The 15,394-nt window shown below is 45.2% G+C and overlaps 1 protein-coding gene across 4 annotated transcripts in view; it reads left to right on the forward strand.

Moving 5' to 3' along the window:
• Positions 1 to 15,394, forward strand: part of AKT1S1 (AKT1 substrate 1) — a 72,905-nt gene that overhangs the window by 24,043 nt on the left and 33,468 nt on the right. For all 4 annotated transcript variants that reach the window (XR_012941146.1, XM_076065266.1, XM_076065267.1 and 1 more), the window contains one exon: positions 8,048 to 8,700. Coding sequence is in view for 3 of the 4 variants with exons in the window: in XM_076065266.1 (XP_075921381.1) it covers positions 8,048 to 8,700 (653 nt within the window). In the remaining variant the exon portion in view is untranslated. The remainder of the gene's footprint in view (positions 1 to 8,047; positions 8,701 to 15,394) is intronic.

Here is a 15,394-nt window from a genome sequence, read left to right on the forward strand (position 1 = left end):
TATCTTCAGTGAGCAATTTGGAAAATGAACTCGGCCAGAATAGTTTGTCAATGCATTATGAAGAATGCACGGTGAATACATGAGGCCCTATTTGAATTTCATCATAGAACACTTTTCTGACAGTTTTTGTGATTCACGAAAAAAAAAACCCCATTATGGCACAAACACATTCTTAATTCAAGTGTCGCTGCATATTTAATTATGTGACGGCATGGTGCGACTGCATGCACAACAGCTTTGTCAATGGTTCACGTGTTGAACTACTCTCCAGTGGAGCGAGCATACGTTCGCCTAAGAGGTGAAATGTGCGTGACGTTTTTGTTTAAAACGCGTGTTTATGTTGCGGCGCCACTCCTGGGTTTTTTTTTCACGTTTTGGCGAGGTTTTTGCGCAGTAAACACATTTTCACTTCCAAACTTTCCAATTGCATGCTGGAATCTTACGAACTTAACTCTTATTTTGTCCTTTAAAATCTATACGTATCGACATTTGTTTACCCGAGGACTTTAAATGGTGAACATCGCTATTGTTGTGGATATGCTACACGGATAGAGATAGAAAACATGTAAGCATCTCCATACGTATCCAAAGTGTCCGTTCAGAAGCTAGTTTGAACATAACTAAGCTAGGAGAACGTTTGCCTAATGCCAAAAGAAAGAAAGTGAGTGCTGCTGTGTGGTTTGTTTTGGCATATTCCAGGCCTATGTAGATAGTGTTTATCGTGATCTGTGTAGGAATATATTTAATGCCACTACAAACAGGCACTTGGTTGTACATTGTTTGACTTGGCAGAGAATAAACTCTTATCTGTTATTGCAGTCTTGATATAACACGAGCTTAACTTTCATCCGTTTTCTTCGAAAAATGTGGGAGTATGATCATAACTTTCAGCTGGAATCTTAATGATGATAGTGCGTGCACAGCAATTGTAGTTTGTGGGAGGCATTTAGAACGATTCTTTTGAACTGCGTGTGATCAAGCTGACTGACCGTGCCCATTGCAGTGTTTCACAAGTAGAATGCCCAACTGCAGTGTAAGCCATCTCGTGTTCTTGAGACAGTCAGGGCAGTCACCGCTGGTTACTGTTTGACAGACTGTGTAAGAGCTGATTTTTGGTCTGTTGTAACAGAGTGGCCTCAACTCTTTGTAAGCTAATGTTCTATTAACATGTTACGTTTGATAGGGGGGGTGGTGCAGTGGCACAGTGGTTAGCACACTGAGCCATGAGCCCCGGTGGCCTTGAGTTGGTTTCCTGGCCATGGCTAACATCAGTGGCGAGTGAAATCTGAACCGGTCTTGGCCTCCCCTTTTCCCCAGCCCACATTGCGCAGCATGGTGGAGTATTTTCAAGCAACAACCCCCCCCATGCACAACAACGGCGTGGGGGGGCCTTCATCCAGTCGTGGATGGTAGCATGATGTTTGATTGGTTATATAAGTTAACCTCTATGGTATTCTTGGGTCTTTCGGTAAAGTCACGTCGATAGGTTCAAAGACCCAAGAATATGAATTCCCGCGGTCACGAAAGCTTTAAGTCAAGATTTAACCTGTATGGTGTTTTTCCCGAACATTGTAATACCGTTCGTCTCACTAGAAAATGTAGCTTATTGACCTACAGTGATCTTTTTAGCCAACACTAGTGTTAACAGGCCCACTCTTTAATGACCATCATCATCGGATTTTTCAATAACCACAGACCTATTTACGTGAAATGTATGGCGTTTCCTACAGCACAGTACCCACCCATTAGCGTCATGTACTGACATGAGTTGTACGCGAGAGAAGAAGGTATAGTGCCCCCCCTACTTCGCTCTTGGTGCCATTACCTGCTGTAAGTTGACATGTCCTCGTCATCTTCCATATAAGTAGAGAACGCAAGCCCTGCAGGGCTTCCACGAACTGGTGGGAATCAGGCTACAGGGGTGATGTGGCTGTTCGCCATACTGTGTCGCAGCAGGACCCCTCTTTCACTGGCAGACACGAGTTGGACGCCCCTCCTCCCAGGTGCTTTATAATTTAACAGAGCATTTAGCTCTTAACCACCGAAAGCGATATGGAAAATATGCCATTACCATGGACAAATTAATTGACGGTTCAAGTTAGCTTAGTAATGATTAGTTCGTGTAGTTTTGGGTTCTGCTTTATTGCATCTCACAAGATATATAGGAGGTATAGAATGTAAACATTAAATATGCATAATGCAATGCATGGTTAGCTCTTTAATAGTTTTCAGTTTTGTCCAAAGCTCTCCTTATCAATTCATCGTGCCACAAAATACATTTTATCGCTCCAATGTGAAAGTTGTATGTTTTACTAGCGTTGCTAACCGGCTTCGCCCGGGACTTGGATTCACCACGTCCGGCCGCCTTTGTCTCCCCAGTGGCGATATTGACACAACAGCAGTTACTCGTTTGAGGCTGAGTCGACCTAGGGGAGGCCCAGGACATGTTAAAATAATCGTCACCAGTGATGGCCGTGAGCGGGAATCTAACTCAGGTCGCCGGGTTCGTAGCGCGGCGCGCTAACCACTACACTACAATGCGTTACGCTTCCACACACACAGACCCACACACAGACAAACACACACAGACACATACACAGACACATACACAGCGCGCTAACCACTACACTACAATGCGTTACGCTTCCATACAGACACACACACAGACACCCACACACACACACAGCGCGCTACCCACTACACTACAATGCGTTACGCTTCCACATGCGAGGGTCACGTGACAGATTTGACGTCACAGCTCATTTGCCGTGCAGAAAATAAATGCATTATTGAGCCCCCACCCCTAAAAAAAAGTGTATTTTTATAATTTTTGCATGGTGTACAGTCTGGAAAGTACCCACATGGCAAATTTCCAGTTTGTTCCATGTTGGGAAGTAGGCTAAACATTTTGAACAGACACACATTTTCACAACTTTGTCTTTTATATATATGGAGATAACTTGAACAACACTTACATTTTTGTAAATCAACTGCTCACACTTCGTCTGACCGTGCTAACTGTTATCAGAATAGCTATCTTAAGTTCAAATTAAATTGCGTCTGTAATTGAATGAGCATTGGGATCAGTCAATGATGAATTTATCACATTCGTTGAAAGGATCCAGCATCTGGAAGCATTGAACAGCCACCATTGACTTCTAACGGAGTAGTAGATATTTTATTGACCTTGGTGGAATGGGCTGAGTCTCATCCCAACAAGGCTTTGATCTTGAAAACCCACGAGTGTAAGCCAGGAAACATAAGAGTGTTACTTGGCCGGATATATAATAGCCATCTCTGCATTATTGGATGCTGCCTCTCCCCAGATCTCTCGAAAGGTTATGAGCTCATTCGTGTTTAGTGCTCAAAAGTACACTGACTCTTCTCTTCTCTCTGGTGATCTACTAATCCTATTCATCCACTTTCATATTGCAAAATAACTTTTGTCCGCGTGGATACCCGCGGATAAACGTGGACAAATAAGAGCGATTTTCCCACTCCTTCCCATTGACCCCTCTAACTTGCAGAACGGCTGTGGCTAACCAGAGTTATTATGTAACTTCTGGGCACCACTTCCGAGTACTGCATAGCCGCAGGTAAACAAGGCTGCTTGACATTGATGTGCCGCAGCACCACAAATTACCACCTCCCCACCATCATCGCATCATTACCACTAGCACCATCGCCTTCGTTCTCGTCACCACCATTATCATCATCATCATCCATTGTCTATCCACTGCTCAATGAAGATCTCGATATGCCCTTGCCGTCTTTTGTTGCCAAAATCATCTCGTGCCCATACACGACCTCATCTCGTTGCTCCATATCCACGGCGGTTGACCTTCACCCGGCGCAGTGGTGCGCACGCTGCGCTATCGCACGTCCGTAGTACGAGGCTGTGCATGGTGCGGCATCGCTTTTTAGCTCGGTGAGACGCAGCATCGCAACAGCGCACTTAAACTGTATTAGAATCATCGTCATCAGGATCGCAATAGATCATAGTCTGTCCATCTGTATCATCAATCAGTCATAATCCATCATCAACAATTCATCTTCAACACCGTCATCATATTCAACATCGCAGCTACTGTTGTAATTGATCCACGATAGTATAGGAGGTTGTGAATAAATGTGGCTTTTGGGGGGGATTTTGCATCCTCCCCGAGGTATTTTAAACTGTATTAGAATCATCGTCATCAGGATCGCAATAGATCATAGTCTGTCCATCTGTATCATCAATCAGTCATAATCCATCAACAATTCATCTTCAACACCGTCATCATATTCAACATCGCAGCTACTGTTGTAATTGATCCACGATAGTATAGGAGGTTGTGAATAAATGTGGCTTTTGGGGGGGATTTTGCATCCTCCCCGAGGTATTTTCGGATCGTCTTCAGGAACTGCTGTCAACATTTTCAGCTAAAACGTTGAACATCATGCCGAGCAGTACGTGGTACAACCTGACAAACAGAGCTAAATGCAGCGCAACCGTAAAAACCTACGCAGTCGTTTTATATCGTAGAAATAGCTATGGGAAGAGGAGTCGCCTACGGCAGTGTTTGTGAGACGATGAGTTATTGCTCACACTTTTGGGTGACCCCTCTTTTCCGAGAAATCCTAATAAATGTACAGAGCTACGTCAATCCACTGCTCGACAAAGGCCTCCCCGAGGTCTGTCGGTCATGGCGGTTGTTTAGCTATGTTTCACCATGTTGACCAGTGTGGGTTGGTGAAAGGGGTGCTCAGAACCGGTTCAGACGTCACTCCACAGATGTTAGCCATGGCCCAGAATTGAAGTCGGGTTATCAAATTATTTGCCCCTTGCAACTTTTGTTGCTCCTATTATACAAACAGTCTCTCTGCAGATAATAGTTTATATTGATGGATAATGTTTGTTGATAATAGGAGTTTCAGATAAGTCACGGATATGAGCATACCGCTGCAACTGGACTTGACTATTGCATTGATATAGTTTTTTTTTATTGATATTCGGATGTACTATGTAGAGTGAGGGGAAAAAATATTTGATCCACTGCTGATTTTGTACGTTTGCCCACTGACATAGAAATGATCAGTCTATAATTTTAATGGTAGGTGTATTTGAACAGTGAGAGACAGAATAACAACAAAACAAATCCAGAAAAACGCATGTCAAAAATGTTATAAATTGATTGGCATTTTAACGAGGGAAATAAGTATTTGACCCCCTCTCAATCAGAAAGATTTCTGGCTCCCAGGTGCCTTTTATACAGGTAACGAGCTGAGATTAGGAGCACACTCTTAAAGAGAGTGATCCTAATCTCAGCTTGTTACCTGTATAAAAGACACCTGTCCACAGAAGCAATCAATCAATCACATTCCAAACTCTCCACCATGGCCAAGACCAAAGAGCTCTCCAAGGATGTCAGAGAAAAGATTGTCGACCTACACAAGGCTGGAATGGGCTACAAGACCATTGCCAAGCAGCTTGGTGAGAAGGTGACAACAGTTGGTGCGATTATTCGCAAATGGGAGAAACACAAAAGAACTGTCATACTCCCTCGGCCTGTGGCTCCATTCAAGATCTCACCTCGTGAAGTTGCAATGATTATGAGAACGGTGAGGAATCAGCCCAGAACTACACGGGAGGATCTTGTCAATGATCTCAAGGCAGCTGGGACCATAGTCACCAAGAAAACAATTGGTAACACACTACGCCGTGAAGGACTGAAATCCTGCAGCGCCCGCAAGGTCCCCCTGCTCAAGAAAGCACATATACATGCCCGTCTGAAGTTTGCCAATGAACATCTGAATGATTCAGAGGACAACTGGGTGAAAGTGTTGTGGTCAGATGAGACCAAAATGGAGCTCTTTGGCATCAACTCAACTCGCCGTGTTTGGAGGAGGAGGAATGCTGCCTATGACCCCAAGAACACCATCCCCACCGTCAAACATGGAGGTGGAAACATTATGCTTTGGGGGTGTTTTTCTGTTAAGGGAACAGGACAACTTCACCGCATCAAAGGGACGATGGACGGGGCCATGTACCGTCAAATCTTGGGTGAGAACCTCCTCTCAGCCAGGGCATTGAAAATGGGTCGTGGATGGGTATTCCAGCATAACAATGACTCAAAACACTGCCAAGGCAACAAAGGAGTGGCTCAAGAAGAAGCAAACCTGGTGGCCAACTACAAGAAACGTCTGACCTCTGTGATTGCCAACAAGGGTTTTGCCACCAAGTACTCAGTCATGTTTTGCAGAGGGGTCAAATACTTATTTCCCTCATTAAAATGCAAATCAATTTATAACATTTTTGACATGCGTTTTTCTGGATTTTGTTGTTATTCTGTCTCTCACTGTTCAAATAAACCTACCATTAAAATTATAGACTGATCATTTCTTTGTCAGTGGGCAAACGTACAAAATCAGCAGGGGATCAAATACTTTTTCCCTCACTCTATGTGCGTTGCCCTGGTAAGTCTTTTTGTGGATAAAGTCAAGCGAGCACTCTTATAGTTTTTTTTGTATTGTTTGTTGTTGTAGTTTTCTGATCCGCCCCTACTGGACATCTGTGAAAACGAGCTTCATAGCTCATCCAATTTCTCCAGGGTAAATACAGATTCTGATTCTGAGCATGTTAAACATAGTACACAAGCCCTTTAGAATGCTTACACAACTGTAACGTGCACGTAAAGAGGCGCAGATGGGCATTTATGGCTGTATCCCAGGAAAGCTGTTTTAGCAGAATGACAAGGTCTGTGTTTGGCACGGATGTACCTGGCTAGAAACCAAAATTGTGGGTTTATCTTGAGCAGTTTGAGCTCTGACAATTGTTCCAGCAGTAAGAGCATGCGCAGAAAGTGGGTCCCTGGCAATTCATCTTTTGCATAGAGATTCCCCAAGCTGTTGGTAGCAATGAAAACCGGTAATGCTTTTCACCATGTCCCAAAACTGATCCACTGAGCTTGTTGTGTTTTATTAATCCGGGGGTGACAGGATGCCACACGAAGTTTGGAGATGACATTTATAGGCTTTTTGTTTTATTTGTAGCGCACCATGTTTAACTGAACATAAACAGGTGATGCACGCTTTCAATCCAGACATGTATAAAAAATGTTGTTGGTGAATAATACAGGGCAGTCCTGAGTCACCTCTTCCAACAAGTTTCATGGGAGAAATACATAACCACTTGCTGAGCAATTAGATATGCCCAGAGGACAGTGCAGTAAGTAGGTTTCTTACATATCTGACGGGATTGAGTATTGGACTCCTGTTGTGTGTAAAAAAAATAGATAAGCAATAAATGTCTCCTCATATACATGTCTGTCCACATAATTAACAACCTATCGGCCACTGTTAACCCAGTTCATTATCCATTCCCCCTCCCCCCACATCCACCCTCTGTGTACACCCCCTTCTGAAAGTGCTGGACATGCGAAAATGCCCAATAAAAAATATATTTAAAAAACCTATCGGCCGCACAGCCTTCTGGGAGTGCATAATTTCAGCTACAGTAATTCAGAATAAGCAAGAATATTGACCAGTTTTGGCATAAAGTGTCTCTGGCAGAGTCAGGCTTGCTTGAACCAATGCTGGCGAACTTCCAGATGTTACAAGCAAGTACCCTTCCTTGAAGATATGGGTCCAAGTTCGACGCAAAATGATATAATACGTAATTCAGCATCGGCATCGTGAAGAGTACAATGTATCTTCTTTGGTTCTTTCGGTAAAGTCACGTAGAATGAGAATAAAATAATAAATTGATAAAATAAAATAACACAATAATATTCTCACGACGTTTCGGCCACAACACAAGCGGCCTTCATCAGGTGAAGGAGGCGAGACTGTCTGGTAGGACAATGTATATTGTGGAGACTATAAGTAACACAGGCTATATTCAGGAGACCTATTTGAATGCTTTCTTGTATTTGTGGGATTTCTCTGGGCACTGGTTCACAACTAACTGGCCTCTTCCCAGCTGGACCCCCATGAATGTCATTGATCCGAGGGTACAATATTTAAATTATTATACAACGTTAAATCTGGAGCTTGCGTGTGTTCACAGAGTGCTGTCTTCTGTGACTCTACGTCGCCCGGGCGCTAACGCCGCTCCGCTCATTTCCTCGATGGCGATGAACATGGCCGACAACCACATGGAGAGCTGGGAGGCGCTGGTGAAGCAGGTGGAGAAGTACCGCCGCCAGACGGGCAACGAAGTGGCGCTGCTCACCGCCTACCAGCCGCGCACGCAGCCCGGCGTCCTGGCGTACGCCGTGCAGGGTGGCGGCACTCTCGTCGAGGCCACCCGCCGCTTCCTTGACGACATCGCTGTGTGCCACCGAGCCACCCTGCTCGTAGCGGCACGTAAGGTCCAGGGGGCGGCGGCGGCGGCGGCGGCGGCGCCAGCGCAGCCCGACAAGCAGGGGGCCAACACCGCCGCGGGCTCCGACAGAGACATTTACTCGCAGAGCTACCCCTCCATCTACGGCCGCGGCTCCTTCTCCGCCACGCCCAGGGGTGTGCGGGAGCCGGTGTCGCTTGTGCTGCACAAGGAGCGCAGCGGCGAGCCGGTGCCCAGCATAGACCACGCGGATGCTGGGCAGCCGGTGAAACGCAGCATACAGCAGCACCAGCAGCAGCAGCAGGAGGAGGACGACGATGAGGACGACGAGGAGGAGGACGAAGAGGAGAGGCGACGTGACAGCCGCGATGCCGGAGGTCAGTCTTGCTCAGTCGCCCGTTCTGGCCAATCCCACCGTATATTGTATGCTGTTGTTTTAAGCTATTTTAGCTTCATGTTGGTTGGATCACACGAAAGTTATGCGCGCAATCAACGACAACCTTCCTTGGGATTGGAGGTGGCCCAGGGGCAGGCCGAAGCATGGTTGAGGCCCGTTTCGGACATCGTGATCTCCGCGGCATATACTCGACATACTATCGGGCACGTAACAGGGTTGCCTGGCGATGTCTCGTGAGGAACGGTACATCCCGGGCTGGGTGGGGGGGGCTGCCACTGATTGTGTTAAGCTGTAGCATTGCATGTAACTGTTGTACTCGGCCTGTGCAAGGATTTTGTTGCCTATTCGAGCTGTGGAAACAAATATAACATGGCAAAAAAACTTTACTATAACTGTAATAGCTGCCTGTGTGATCGCTAATGTATTGTCTCCCTTGATGAACAGCAATACAAATTCAAATTGTATGCTTTTTTTAGCTGCATCCCCTGCGTGTGTTCACAGAGTGCTGTCTTCTGTGACTCTCATGCGGTGATATCACCTTCACGCCTTTCTCTTCTCTTTCTGGACCATTATTAGGAATCTTCTACAATGTCATTATAATCACAGCTTGTATAATCATAACAAATTGCGCTGGCATTCGGCTATGTTGGGACCACATTTATGGCTCCTCGTCTGTCTATCAAGGCTTTTCATACAGTGTGCTGGAATTAAACCGTTTTGTGCGTGATTGGCACTGTAAATACGCAGCATTGCAGCGTCATTACGAGAGGCGGTATTGTCAACGACTCTTAAACGCAAGAGTGTCACCACGAGCAATTTTTGAGGATGTGCATGTCTTTTGGTGTCGTTCACATGCAACATGCAATGGCACCTGTTCATGCCGTAGGGTTTCGTGATTTGAGCCCCAAATCACTGGGATCATCATGCTCGGATGCCAGGCGTCACATGACACTGCAGATACACGGCTGTTATGTTGGTTGTCATTGCTTATTGCTGGGCTTTAAAGCAGAATTGGAATATTTAGATGTCTGTACACAGCCTGGCTGTTTATCGTCACATTATGGTGCAGTATCGTCAGCTCCTTACATTGTTAATCTGACCTTTGATGATGGTTAACCTCACAAATCTGCTGAACCCGACTACCTGCCTACACCTACAGACATGTCAGTATGTGATTAGAACGGTTCAGCAGGTAGGTAGCCATCCATCATGTAAAGCATGTGGTAGCCTATATCTTGACTTCAAGCTTTTGTGACTGCAGAAATTAATAATCTTTTGGTCGCAACACAAGCGGTCGTCTTCAGACGACTTCAGACGACCGCATGTGTTGCGATCAAAACGTCGTCGTTTTTTTTTTGTTTTTTTCTTTGAACCTATCTACGTGATTTTACCGAAAGACCCAAAGAACATGTGGTCGCCTATTGAGACAACGTGTCTGGTTCTAGTTACATGCATTGTTGTTGTAAGTGCACCGTGTTGGGATGTTCGTGCTGTAATATGATGCAACCCTAGTTGGTGCAAATTTCAATGACCCGATTGCCAGATCAGACTAAATAACCCCTAGCGCAGCCAGCAAGAACCATTCAGATGGCATTTTTGGGCGAATAGGAACTGGTTTGTGCGGTGCCTAACTGGTTTTCTTTGGTCAGGGATGGCACCGATCGGCTTTAAAGCAAAGGCAACAAATATGTAACCTGGTCAGCTCCATGACTCCACCATTATTGATGGCGCTGCAGAGAAAAAGGCCCTTGCCTGTGTTCAGCTCATTCATACAGGTGTCCTTTGACCAAATGGTGCCCCATTAATCATTATTTCACCTTTTCCAGACATCCGGAGTAAGTGTGGTTTTGTCGGGGATTCACTGTATGTACCGTGATTTTAATTGCTTGTATTTAATCACAGACACACACAGTGGACCACATTTGTCAATGATGCCACAAAGTATTGACACAATGTAAGCGTGTGTGTGTGTGTCTCGTGCAGAATATAAGTACAAAAATGAATATGCAGACAGATATATATTCATAATAAAGATATATGTCTCTTTACATAAAAACTAAAAGTTTTGTTTCCACAACCCATCGGCACCCACGGCCATTTGGGAGTGCATGGTATCGGCAGCGTTGATTCATCTCCTTGCCTACAAACATCTGGCGGTTCACTCGCATTGATGCAAGCAAGCCTGACTGCCGTTGTGACTACAAACCCGCCCAGAGTTTGTACTGAATCAGTGCTGCTGAAATGTGTTTAGATTTGATGACCCTATGTAGCCTCGATTGAAATTAATATTTAAAGGTTAAAATTATTCACTCCCAGAAGGCCGTGGAGCTGATGAGTTGTGTAAGAAATATTTTTGCATCTTATGTGGAGAGACCGATGTGTGAAGGAGACATTGTCTGCTTATCTATTTGACCACAGTGTTAAACGGAGTTGCATAAACAGGAGACAGACATTGTATCGTCGTGCTGTTGTTCCTAAATGATTGTATTCATCACCTCTTACACTCTCAGCTCGCGTACAGTGCACCTGATTTGCATTTTACCAGTCGGTGGTAAAAATCAGTGCTGGGGCTGATGTTGAATTTGAGGCAATGATTAACACGAGTGACACATCCTTGGTCCACTACTCTTTTACGGGTTCATCAGAATGTGTCAGACAGCCCCAGCCGTGGCATCGCATGAGCACTGGTTTGGCCTCCGTGCCCTTTGGCACGGCAATTGTGTGCACACGTGACCCGCCCGACTGCATCCACCTGCACAAACACACGTCGAGAGCGCACGTGTGCGCGGACCAGCCCTCGCGTCATTCAAAGCTTGTTGACCGGCGAATCGCCGCTTGCTTGCAGGGGCTTGCCTGCACAGGCACTGATGTCCATGACAGTTGTTTACAGTCTTACCTGTAGAGAACAGCCTGATCCTCGGAAGGCCGCTGCAGTTTTGTTTAGCTGTTGAACCATCGTTCAGGTGAATTCAGGGGCTTAGCACGACTTGTTTACAGGAAGGGTCTGCTTTGAACGCTTGCGGTGATTTGACGCTGCTCGCCTTGCCGCGTCAACAGAACCCCGACGGCGTTCTCGAATAATCCCCCGCGTTTGTTGGAGGGCGAATGGCATGTGCCTATACCCCAGCTCTCGGCATGGGAGCTTGAACTCGAGACCCTTGAGCTTGCAGGCAAGCCCTGTGTGTCCAGACAGCTAATTACACTCGTGGGCAGCCTGATCCGTGAGGAATGTGGCGAATGCACAAATTGTGCAGTGTGGCATCGATGTTTTTTTGTTGTTGGAATCATTCATGACGTTGTTCAGTGAAACTTGAGGCTCGTGCTCTGTTGGGGCACCATTTTGAGATTTCCTGCCTGAGCATTTTCATCAAAATGACGTTAGAAAAATGTAGCATATCTTTAAACGATTGCAGATCCACGTTGTCTTTTATAATTACATTTGGGGAAACTGGTAGTGGATGCTTAATACAACACTGTGAAGGATTTGCCAGGAACACTGGGATACAAATGGCAATCAAATGCAGGGGGCTTGCACGTTTTTCTATTGTATTGTAGAGTAGTCATTTTTACAACTGGAATCAAAATGGTTCGAGTTAGCTATCACATTTTACAGCAACAGATGTTATATTGCTTTGCACCTTTGAAAAAAATACCATCACACAGGTTGAAAGTCTCTAAATTACCTTACAGTGAATTAAAATAAGTATGGGATGGGTTTGGTGAGTCACAGATAGAACATATAATTATTTATAGTCCGTTTTCTCAAAAAACTTTGCTTAAACAAAGCAATGTAGCCTGCTTTCGAGCCGTGACGAGTCGTCTGCGAAGAGGAGTAATCGATTTTATTTTTTCGTGGTCGATTACTTGGGTGTCCCTTTAAAAATGGTTTCCACACACCCACATCCAGCCTCCTGAAGACAGGAAACCCCGACAATCCACTCCCACCGAGCCCTGCCCATCACCTCCAGCACGTGTCAGTTCCAGACTGTGTTTTTAAGTGACTTTCTCTCAGCAGGTTATGATGGCACTGTTAAACGAATCACAGTTGACACTCCTAGAGCTCGGGGCAAGGGCCATCCTCGAACAATAGGTGGGTCAAAAGTCAAACTAAACCAACGATCATCAGTGCAGTGGGCGGTGCTCATTCCCACCTGTAGTCTTTAGCTAGTGGTAGTCCTCTCCACTTGACGAACAACATAAGGCACCAAAAATAGTCGCAGCAGTTTATGGGGAATTTGAAATAGGCCAGTTGGTGGCCATGTGGCCATAATATACGACAGAATGCCGGACTGGAACTTTCGCACAGCACTAACCATGTATACCGGCCCCATTTCAGAACGTTTTAACACAAATCTACAACTGGTGTCTTGAGGGGAAACAGCAGTGAGTGTGGGCGAAAGAGGTTTCATACAGGGGCTTCCAAATGTCCATTTCGACCACTGCAAATCGGCATGTTTCTACAAAATGTCACTCGACAATGTTAAATAATAATAGTAAAACACTTAAAGCTATCTCATAACGGCCTCGCATCGAATTTACTTTGTAAATGCGCGAAAATTAACTTGTGGTTCACTCCTGCGTAGGTCGCTTTGGCGGTGCAAGTAACGGAAATGATCGCGTGGCTACGAGCAGCAGCCAGTCATAACACTGGCCCATGCGTGAAGCTCGTCAAAATTTCACTTTTTTCTGCTTCCGCAAAAAAAATACAGCCCCCTTGCTGCGGGCACCGTGGGCTTGTTATGCTGCAGTGTGATGCACATGTGTGCTGCATTGGCGTCGCACATTCCTGTGGCATCCCAAATGTCAATCCCTATGTGCAGAAACCGTATTTAGCCAAAGCGTTACGCTTAAAGCAACGCCTCTGGGCCAGGTTCTACCACTCTGTGATGATGCCTGGGGAAGAAAAAAAACCTGCTAGGAATCTCTAGGTGCTTCGGGAGGGGGGGTAGACTTTAAGTTGTCATAGTGATGAAATGTATGTCCTTGCGATATTTGTGGTGTCTCAGTTTACTATTTATGTTGCCTTTCCCTTTACGGCACAAGGACTAGAACTTTCATTGTGGGTCTGTTGTATGTTTGTTTTATATTTTGTACGTGTACTCGGTTCCATTGCAAAAGGTGCGTGCTCACTTGTACACGCAAATGCCACCGTAATATTGTTTTTCTCTCCATACACGGGCATGAGTCACTTAGTTTAATTGATTTTCTATTTTAATGCCTTTTCTGGTTTGTTGTTGGTATGTATTGCACACTGGTTAGGGCTCTGGATGTTTACGATAACCTGCAGCCCTTATAGACACACAACTGCAGATCTCATTCCAGAATACTTATTAACCTGAACTAAACAATTAATATGTCCTAGATGATGAAACCACAATTAAATGTAAACATTCACCCAGGAAATCCTCAGTGAGTATTGAGAGTTTTCTCACGAGTCTTCTGCTTGGGATGTTGAGCCAATTTTTGTCACGTATTTAGTAAGAAGGTTAAGGTGCAGCCCTGCACTGGCTTGCTCGTACCGTTGCTGCTAGAGACGGCTCAAGAGAGCCCCCGTTGGAGGGTATTTGGTCTGTTTGTCCACCCATGAGGCTGATTTGCTTAATTTGGGTCTTTAAACTAAAATTGTAACTATCCGCAAATGTATCGCAGATTAAGTTAGCCACGTGTCATGTGCTGCGCTTTTCCTGTAATCCACACATGTGTCACTGCTTGACAGAGTCACGTGGCTAATTCCTCCTGTAATCCGTGGCACACCGCCCTGGTGCTCACATTTTTTTTCCCGGATTACGGAACTTACCTCTGCTGCGTGCTGCCGATTACAGAATCTAGTTTCAGTTTTTTTTCAGTTTAACTTATTAGGATTTATCCTGTGAGCCATTCGGCTCTTGATTTGGGTTCAACCTCAACAAACAATAAAATTACAAGATACACCTAAAATTGTGGTCCCCCATATCAGTATGGATTATTGAAATTCAGTATCCTTTCTTTATTTGATGTTATGCCAATATGCACCTCTACACAGATAAAACACTTTCAATGCATTTATTATTACATTTAATTGTATTGGGACTTCAGTCTAAATGTAGTGTCATTAATTTACTATGGCTTTGGTTATTTTCTAATTGCAGAATTTCCTTGCATCTTGTAATCTAAACAAAAACATCCGAATCAAGTCTCATTACGTGTGTAGTGTTTGACTTTACGCGGACAACTTCTGTCTTTCTTCGAACACCGCTTTATTTACATCATTCAACATGTCCTCCACACTCCACAGTATCCTGGTCACCACGGCTCGCTCGCCGTGCTCCGCCCGTCTCGCTCGCCACCTTTGTCTCCCCACTATCACTTCACTTCTCCCCACACAGCGTCTTCACCACACAGCGAGTCTCCGTTCAGCAACTCGCACACAGCGTCTTCGCACACAGCGTCTTCAGCTCCGCTAACGCTATTCCAACTCCGTTTCTCACTCTGTCTCCAACTCTGTTCCGAACTCTGTTTCTAGACTCTGCTTCTAGACTCTGCTTCTACTCCGTTCCTAACTCTGCGTCTTCATCGTCCAGCTCCCAACTCCAACCAACCTCTGTCTCTCTGTGTCTCCCCCAAATTTATCCCCATTCTCATTATCGCTAATTAATTGGCCAACGTGCCTCGGCACGCTTCGCGTCCTCAAACAC

Source organism: Petromyzon marinus, chromosome 7 (assembly GCF_048934315.1).
Source record: "Petromyzon marinus isolate PM22_M1 ecotype Great Lakes invasive population chromosome 7, UKy_Petmar_22M1.pri1.0, whole genome shotgun sequence".
NCBI lineage: Eukaryota > Metazoa > Chordata > Hyperoartia > Petromyzontiformes > Petromyzontidae > Petromyzon > Petromyzon marinus.